Source organism: Neltuma alba, unplaced genomic scaffold (assembly GCF_004799145.2).
Source record: "Neltuma alba isolate B1F8T4 unplaced genomic scaffold, ASM479914v2 tig00010875_pilon, whole genome shotgun sequence".
Classification (NCBI taxonomy): domain Eukaryota; kingdom Viridiplantae; phylum Streptophyta; class Magnoliopsida; order Fabales; family Fabaceae; genus Neltuma; species Neltuma alba.
In genome coordinates, this window is record NW_021635666.1 from 1,352,417 (window position 1) to 1,361,724 (window position 9,308).

The window sequence follows — 9,308 nt, forward strand, 5'->3', positions numbered from 1 at the left end:
TTTTTTAAAAAAATTTCTTTGACCTGGTATATTTTTCTTTTTACACTTTAGTTCAAATTGCATAATTAAAATTCATTCTCATCCCAACAATTTTTTTTTTTATAAAAACTGATATAATGATATTATATTTTTAATTAATATAATGTATATTTTAAAAATGAAATATCACGAAAATCCTGAGGCCAAACCAGTTGAGAAATTATATTTTTAATTTTAAATTTAAATTAATTTTTCCTTTGTGTCTAGAATGTGTGAGGAGTTTATTTTGATTTTGACATGGGTATTCACAAAATATAACAAAAAATTATGATGAAAATATAATTACGAAATTTTTATTTTCATTTTTAATTCAAATTATGTCTGGAACAAATGAGAAGTTTATTTTATCACAAAAATCGTAAGAGACAAGTCAATTTTTTTTTTTTTTATTCCCTTTAAGAGGGCCAAAATGAGGGCAGAGGAGGGACTTCCTCTCCAAAATTTTTAACTGAATAACCAAACTCAAAAGTTGCGGATCAATTAGGCTAGAATTTCTTTAAAAACGATTAATTAATATCAACGTCACTTGAACATATGTTTTCTCATATTAGACAGGATGAAAAATAAATTATACTTTCATAATTAGTGAATTACCCAGCTTGTTATAAATTTTATATTTTACTGTCAACAATCTTTGAAAGAATTACTCCTTCCGTCCCTTATTATAAGATCTACTTTTTTGAATAAATTTGTCCCTTTTTATAAGATCCCTTTTGAGTTTGTTTGAACATTTAATACATTATTATCTATTTTGTCCCTAATTTAATACATTTAATATATTCTTTTTCTTCATTTATCTCATTATTACTCTTTCACATTGGAAAAACAATTATATTTACTACATATTAATTACTTTTAACTAATTTTAACTGTTTTCTTAAATCACACAATTTAGTTAAAAATATCTTATAATAAGAGACGGAATAGTACAATTATAAATTTTAGAATTTGACGAAAATAACGCGGATAGTCTACATGTGACTTGTACTTTGAATGTAATAATTAAAAAAAAAAAAAAAGTAATGAAGAGCACTGCATCAAAATAAGAATTGTGAAAAAGAGTCACCCTTTTGCTGGTTAGTGAAAAGTACTCTGAATTTTCGGTTTTAATATTTATACTGATGATATTTTCTAGAATAAACCAGCAAGATTAAAATCTGAAGGCATACGAACAGAGAGAATTATAGCCCAATGTGAGCAACGTTTTATGGAGTGAAGGCAACAAACATGAATAAGCTGGCTATGTAAATGTACAATAAATACTTGGTTAACTATATCAACATTTTGACAAAATAAAAAAATTTAAGCTAAAGAATCATGATGAGTGATTTACTTTCTACAAAGACCTAATAAAGTGGAAATCCCAGGCACAACCAAACTTGCAATCTCAAACAATAATGAGAGTCATTTAACCATTTTGCCCATTTACTTCAAACCCACGCAGTAACCTACCATTATAGGAGCTGCCAGTCATCTTCATGGGCACAGCCCCCAGCATCATCCACAGGCTCCATTCCAGTGGCATCATCATTGTAGAGTCTACCACTATCAACTGATACATCACTGCCAGCGACTTGTCTCAAGGAACGTCGCGATGGAGTCACAGTGAACAATGGTGCACCGTTCGATTCATCAGCCAGCTTAGAAGCCCGGAAACAGAAATCGTCGAAGTCATCTGGGAAACACCATTGACAAGTAGAAAAGGAGGCAAGAAAAGGGTTAGATATAAGCCAACGTGCAAGAACTCTTGGAATTAAGCCAGAGTAGTCAGAAAACCTTTATCACGGCAGTAAAATCCAATGGCCAGGGATGGGTCAATTGACTCCAGTGGTATGTGCCTAATGCCACTGGGAGGAATATGAATGTTAGAGACAAAGAATGAACAAGCTGTGGGAAAACAAAGATAAATACTGATTGCAGGCCTACTTGCAGTGGTACGACGAAGTATTAACCTCCTGATCGTCCCCATTGATATTTACAACCTGACCATAACCAAAACACGCTAGGTCAGATGTGAATGCAAAAACACCACCCCAACGATGTCAACAAACAGTATGATCAATCATATGCAGCATTTAGATTGTCAACCAGTAGCGTTTAAAAGATCAGTTTTTGGTGCCACATCCACAAAGTTTGGCACCAGTAACACCACTGAAACAACAATAATGAGGATCATATCCAGCTAGCAACTTAAACACATTGAATATTTTACCTAATCCAACCCCATGATAAGAAGCGTATTGATTGTGGATCAGCTCAAGTTAAAAGCGGGAGTCTCAAAGAGATTATGGTTCCAACATTAAAGAAATAGGGGCAGAGATGATGAAAGTGGGGGTTTCTTTCAAAGAAATTATTATTCCAGCATTAATGAAATAGGGGCAGAGATGAAGAAAGTGGGAAAACGATTGACCAGGCCCTAAAGTATGCAGGAAAAGAAGATAAAGAAGGTAGAAAATACAGAGTTCACCATTTATTTTTTTTGTTTTTTTGTTTTTTGCATGCTCATTATCTTTTACGGGACCACTATGTCAATATGTTTCTGAAAATGAAGCAATTGCATTATTTTACCACTTAAAGGCTCCATGGAGGAAAGAAATTATCCAGATTGCACAATCTAAATTTAGACTTATTTTAATATGTTTGCCCTGGCATTATATATATTTTTCATCTATTATGTCTGAGGCATATGGAAGAAGATCCAACAAGGTAGACCCATACAAAATAAACACTGAAGCCCATCTTCTTAACAAGCTGAATCCTGATAGATGAGAAATAAGCTCTGGGCACCATAAGCTAAATTTATCTGGCTATGGCTAGCCCTTGCAGGAGTTGGCCTCTGCATGCACACCGCGCTGGGCATAATTTGCTAAATATGATCATAATAGTACTATGGTGGTTTTGCGTTTACTTTTTGGTAGGCATTCATGTGAACCATACTTCATTAGCTGGTCGCATAGCGCTGGTCAATATTCAATTTTACAGAATTTACAGCAGCTGAATGTTTAATACGGTCTAATATGAGGCAGCTCTTGCACAGCTACATTTACTATGGACCACCAGTAGGGTTACTAGCTACATGCCAAGACAATGGTGTTGGTTAGTATGCTGCTAATCCATTTTCCTAGAAAGCGAAAAAAAAAAAGGCACTGCACATAAACCACCTTCACTTGGACATTTCTAAGAATTTTACCAAACTGCATGAGCAAACATAATTACTGTAGCCAACGGCCTTGTGGCTTAACGGCATCATAACTCCCCAGCCAGTGGGAGCCTGGGAGGTCACGAGTTTAATGTTGCTCTGTAACTTTAAGCCATTAGTACTTGCCCTTTTCATTGAGAAAACATAATTATTTTAAAATATCCAGCTTAAAACACTGCAGTCATCATTTCTCAGCCTTTGAATTTTTTCAATGGTTGAGATTAAGCCATTAGGGGCCAACCCACCAAAGAGATTGAATTTTTTTTTTCCCTTATCCACCACATGACTAATGTTTTTATCAGTGTTTTCTCATTTTAGTTCATCTTTTTATGTTTTCCCCTTCCCTTCTAAATACTGGTTCATCTCAGGGCTCTATCTATGTTGGTATGTGTGGGGAGGTGAAGTGCCATAAAAAGATTATCTCCACTTCTTGTTTACATCCAAAGACCAAAACTAGGTGAAGATATTGGTGGGGATACTACCTTTTGATCCTAAGGTCAAGTTTAGTATGATGAAGCTATTTTTGAGGGATGTGAAAGGAAAGGAAGAGGGAGAGCAGATTCCATACTTCACTTGTTTGAGAGGAACACTAATCCTTTAGAATTTTAGTTATTGTATATCAAATAATTAAAAGAGATTTCCCTCTCCTTCTCCCTTTGTTGAATTTTCCTTCCCTCATACCAAACATGGTCCAAGTGTTTAAGATATTCTGCAGCAAGAATTTGAAAATAATAAATCAGTCCAAATAGGTGGCAGCACAATTTCGTATTCAGACTGAATTCAAGCAAGCACAAGTGCTCGAATCGAGTGACATAATTAACACAACTGATGGGTGGGAACCATTCCATCTGTGTCAGTGTTAAAAGACCAAAAATGCCCATAAATAATATTAAAAAGTTCATGTCAAGGAAGGAATAGTTGACTTGATTCAATTTGACACGGCATCTGGCAAGAAATGGTTCAAAGTTACTGATACAGAACATTTAGTTAGGCAAACAAAGATTTCATATCTAAAATTGTTAAACTACATTATGGTCATCATCATGTCAGAAAACAAATATAATGAATGCATTTGAATAAAATGTACTTGACCTCATTTCATCAGCAAAAACTTGTGCATATACGAGTCAATCACAAGAATTTAATGTGATAAGATTCAGAGCAATTCCAGAGTTATGACATGCTGATATCCGGGAAGAGGCACCAAACAAATATACCAGCATCCTGAAGAAATGTGATGGGCGTAAACCTGATTTGGTTCATGTTGGGAAGAAGTCCAAGGGCAATTAAGGTCATTTGTGTATGACAGTTAGAAGAAGTAAGCGGTAAGGGATGGTTGTGTGAGAGACATATTAACGATTTTGGCAAGTTGGTCGGGAAAGCCTGTGTCTCTCAAATACACAGGGGTATAGCAGTGCTGCGACTATTTCTTTTTGTTTGTAGAAAGCTACCTCCGTTAGACTTGCACCCTAGGGGATTTTATCATTGAATTGAACAACACTACAGGGACTGTTTTCATCAGAATACACGAGATGCTGAAACTTTCCAAAAGAACCTGACTAATGATAAAATAATTTTTCTATTTCCTCCAAAGAGAACGTCAAATAAGATTTCAGCTTTGTAATTTTGTTAACTCAGATATCAGGAAGACTGATAAGCAAGCAGCATTAACAATAAAAATTATTCATTTAGTATATATGACTGATTAATCAAACATATGACCCATATGTTAACAATTTCCACGGTCTCCGTGCCATACCTGCTGAACATCATGAGGGTCAAGGTAGAATGCCTTTTCATTCTGAACACCTATAATATATGTTGAAGCACCTGGTTTGCCCCCCAATATTCCAAGGCTCTGGGGAAACGTAAAGGTTGAGTGCAATAATGGAATATACCTAATAATTCACATGTTCAACTTGTCAGCGCTTGGAATTAAAGAATATAATCTAATTTTAAGCTTAAACTTAACAATCCAATTACACATCATCAATGGTCTTTGACTATGATTCCCAATTATTATCTCTTTTCACTCATTAGTAAAATAATAGAGCGCCATATTCACAAGGGATCATGGGATAGAGGGTGAAATCTTAGTGGATCTGTTTGTTAGCATATTTTTGGGAGTTATTGATTTAGTTACACTTGCAATTAAGAGTGAAATATTATCTATAAATATGTCAATTAGGATTTGTTTATCCCAGTCAATGTGGTTAGGATATAGTTGTCTATTTTCTGATTTATTTAATTACAATTAAATATCTATTTTTATGTTATAATTATAAATTATAAATAAGGCAATAACTAGTAGAGATAGGCATGTTGATTTTGATATCCATTTTAAATTGGGAGATTCTACTTGGGCTTTATCAGTATTATGAGTTTAAGATTCTTGCTCATATTCTAGTAAAAGTATTTCTTGTTTATTAAGTCAGATTCTGATTTCACATTATGATAAAGACTTTCCTTCCTTCTTTCTCTCTACCCATCTTGGCTAGTAACATGAGGTAGAGGAACAATTCATTATGTTATGATATGACATTGCAATAAATAAAGAACAGAATCAAGAGTTAGTTAGAATAATAAGCAGTTAGTAGCCGTTGGGCTTTGCCTATATAAATAGGCTTATCTCTCATTTGTAAGTGTGTTGTATTGTGATCGGCCTAATGGATTGTATCTCTTTTCCTCTTTTTCTCTGTCATTCTCTTTCTCTTCCATCTATTACCTTCTATCTTTCTCTCTCTTCCCTCTAGCTTCCCCTGTTCTCTATGTTTCTCTTTCCTTTCCCTCCTTTCTGTCTCTTTCTTCTTCTATTAACGTAACATGTTACATCAGAATGCAAAATATCAGTCAACACCCAACAGTTGTTTTCCTCCAATGTTCAAGATAAATGCTATAAGTTTGGCCATAATAAGGGGAGGGAGTAGGGTTGCACAAAAAATGAGGCAATTTTTTCAGGCAATGTCTGGTATGTATGGTCAGTGTCTACCCCATCTTATTTTTTCTGATGTAGGGGTACTAGACTCATTTCTCATCACATTCTCGTTTCCTTTCCTTTTCTATTAGACAGATTTCAGTAGGCCGTGATTCAACATTCATTGGACGAACACTGGAGACATAAAGGAGTGGGTTCAAAGGAGAATAAAATATAGTTGTTCACAATTTCAGAGTAAACCAATAGTAGAATGTTATGCAAAGTCTCAAGTCTTCGATTATACAATTTTAATAGAGAAGATGAATGAATCACTTCCACATGATGGCCCCTTTTAATATTTCAAAATGAATTAAATAACCCATTAAATGGCCAAAGTCAAATGAAAATCATACAGCACAATACAAACTTGTAAAGTTTACTCACCTAGGATTAACCTTATCAAGTCCAAGAACCAAAGGAACCAATAAAAGTAGGGGTGTCCAATCAGCATGGCCCCTTGAGAACTCACAGCAACATTTGATGGCATCTTCAATGCAAACAACAGGTGCTCCACCCCGCTCCCCATCTTCATCTCCAGAAACAACATATACAGCCATAGGAAGTGGCTGTTCTTCAGTGTCATTTGCATCCCTCTGACTGCGGGCTAGAACTTCCCATGCATGACACATGGCATATGGGCCCACCCATGACCCCACAGCAAGGCCATAACTTCTACCAGCATGAAGAAGATTGTGGATAGAAAAAGGAGATGCTTCAGAATCACCAAAAAGACGCAAAATGTTGAGATATTCTCGATCCAGTGGCTGCATGTTATGAAAAACACCACAATGAGCCCATGTGGAATCAAGTCAATTATTATAGCAAGATTAATTATTTAATCACAACTTACCAGAAAACAAGGAAATTTAAATTAGAATGAAATAATATATCAAACCAACAAAAAAGAAAGATGGAGGAAAGGAAAAAGGTAAATTTAGTGAAATGCTACATTGCATGACAGCCACTGACCTTTTGCAGAGGTTTTCTCCATGATCTACCTAATTTATGAAAAAGTAATGCCTGGCACAATGAAAACACATCAAAGCATCAGTCTAAAATATAAATGAAGATAATCACCTGGAACCAGGTGACAGTCACCTTAAATTTTTTTTTTTTGGCCCCAACACACCTAGACTTAAAATTGTGAGTGAAAAGAAAATAGTATATACCTGAGCAACAAGCATCTGACTGCTTCGAATCATACATCCCCAACTTACGTCACTAGTATACCTTGAATCCCCAATAGAATCAAAACCTATAGGCAAGCACGCATCTTAGAACTTTTTAGGAATGTTCCAGTCAACTATTGCCTGTAATCCGAAAAAATTCCCAAAAATGGAGGTACCACACCTTTCCGATATGTCATTAAGATTTTTGACATAAAATCGTGTTCAAATGCTGCAAATCCATTGCCTGTATCTACATTCCCAGGTGTTTCATGCTGTGAGATTTTATGGCAGACACCTAAGAGCCATATATCACCATCTGAGGCTGAAATATCAGTCCTGCTTGACCCTAGGACACGCTCATGAAATCTCCTCATTGGGCCAACAGTAACAACTTTCTTCACGGCAGCTGCCCACCCACTATGTCTAGAATGAACTGCTTTCTTTTCAGAAGCTGATGACTCACTATATGTTTCAAAGATTGTAAAAGGAGATGAAAAGAAGCTTGACCAAGCCTTGGGAAACTTACTGTCGATAGACCCTGCTTGTGAACAAGCAGGCCCCTGGTTATTATCCAAAGTCTCTGTTGAACTTTTAGAAGAACATTTAGCAGCAGCAATCTTCTCACAGATACCCTTCATTACCATTATGAAGCCACAGAGAAGCAATTTGGCTCATGAAGCAAACAAAGCTTGTGCCAATATCTGCCAGTAAATAGGCACAACTATGAAACAAATTCCTGACTCCAGAAACATATGTCCATAACTATAGACTAGTAATCTAAAATCATAAGGAAATATCTAAGAACAAAAACAAAATCTTCTTGTGAACTACCGTAGAAGATAACACGAGCTGCATTTACAGCTACATCAAATAGGCATTAGGCATGATTGAATGAGGGAAAAATATAAGCGGTCAAAAAGTTCTTCCTGCCTGATGTAACAATAACAAGTAACCATAATAAAAAAGAGAAAAAGATAAGACCAAAAGGAAACTATTATTCTCTTTGAAAAGGATCATACACTAGTTATCCAGCATAGTCATGATTCTTGCCAAAACTACTAATCCCCTGTCGCAGATCCATTTTTATCAAGAACAGAACCTTATTACCCATGAAATAAACTTAAGGCCCCCGAATTCATTGGATGCCACGCATTACTCATCAGAATTTCACTAGAGGAACAACATGGACTGTCCAAACTATATCCAAATTCTGAAGCAACCAAAATATTTCCTATGACGACAACAATCACAACACCACCTAGCGTTGACGTAAAGACCTCATAAGGAAATCTGCAAAACCGGACCCATATTAAACGTTTCTCAGGCATAAACCAAACAACTGGGGGTATAATTTAAAACAACGAAGCCCAAAAAACGATAAATTTCACAGGGGAAACAGATAATCAAACTGACTATCGTAGGACAAGAGACTCACAGGAATTATTGAGCGAAGATCTTAAGACGAGGAAGGAACGGCGAAGATACAAGTCCGATCCTCACCAGAGCAACGAGAATTCGGACTCTCCAGCTCCAATTTCTCTCTTTCCTTGCGTCGCTCAATTTCTTCTAAGTTTGAGTTTGAAGGTGAATTACGCCAATTTACGCTTCAGTCAATACTTTATCCATCCCTGCTCTTCCAAGCTATCTCCCGATTTTTTATTCTTCCCTATCGAAGAAGAGCCTCTTCTAAATTCTTTTTTCCCCCCGTTTTTTTAAGTAGTTATGGCTTATGAGGATGAACTATTCTCTTTTTCTTTTTAGAAAATTCTGTGCACACATAAAATTATACAAACACATGAATTTCGTTGATAGAATTTGAAAATATAGTTCTGTCTACCCATTTTGAACAATACTTCTCCGGTTTTTAATATAAAATCTAATTAGCAAGTTGATTTTAGTCCTATATATATAAGACTTATTTCACATG

The 9,308-nt window shown here is 35.5% G+C and overlaps 1 protein-coding gene across 4 annotated transcripts; it reads right to left on the reverse strand.

The window, feature by feature from the left end:
- Nucleotides 1-1,220: 1,220 nt before the first annotated feature.
- Nucleotides 1,221-9,038, reverse strand: LOC114759646 (cysteine protease ATG4). 4 transcript variants are annotated; one of them, XM_028948854.1, is made up of 10 exons: nucleotides 8,817-9,036; nucleotides 7,908-8,082; nucleotides 7,563-7,814; nucleotides 7,382-7,467; nucleotides 7,182-7,232; nucleotides 6,597-6,976; nucleotides 4,998-5,136; nucleotides 1,966-2,021; nucleotides 1,816-1,886; nucleotides 1,221-1,714 (listed from the first exon to the last, which is right to left on the reverse strand). In XM_028948854.1, the coding sequence occupies exons 2-10, from the start codon at nucleotides 8,023-8,025 to the stop codon at nucleotides 1,494-1,496; spliced, it is 1,374 nt and encodes a 457-aa protein (XP_028804687.1). In that variant the 5' UTR covers nucleotides 8,026-8,082; nucleotides 8,817-9,036; the 3' UTR covers nucleotides 1,221-1,493. The 4 variants fall into 4 exon arrangements, with proteins under 4 accessions (XP_028804687.1, XP_028804686.1, XP_028804688.1 ...); XM_028948853.1 differs by having other exon boundaries at nucleotides 7,563-8,082; nucleotides 8,817-9,038; XM_028948855.1 differs by lacking the exon at nucleotides 8,817-9,036 and having other exon boundaries at nucleotides 7,563-7,804; nucleotides 7,908-8,045.
- Nucleotides 9,039-9,308: the final 270 nt, after the last annotated feature.

Excerpts from the sequence above, each read along its gene's own strand:
- LOC114759646 (XM_028948853.1), bottom strand. The coding sequence starts at position 8,025 with ATGGTAATGAAGGGTATCTGTGAGAAGATTGCTGCTGCTAAATGTTCT. Across the intron at positions 7,233-7,381 it reads GTCAGATGCTTGTTGCTCAG|GCATTACTTTTTCATAAATT; the intron begins GTATATACTATT and ends TCATTGTGCCAG. Across the intron at positions 6,977-7,181 it reads GGAGAAAACCTCTGCAAAAG|CCACTGGATCGAGAATATCT; the intron begins GTCAGTGGCTGT and ends CATAACATGCAG.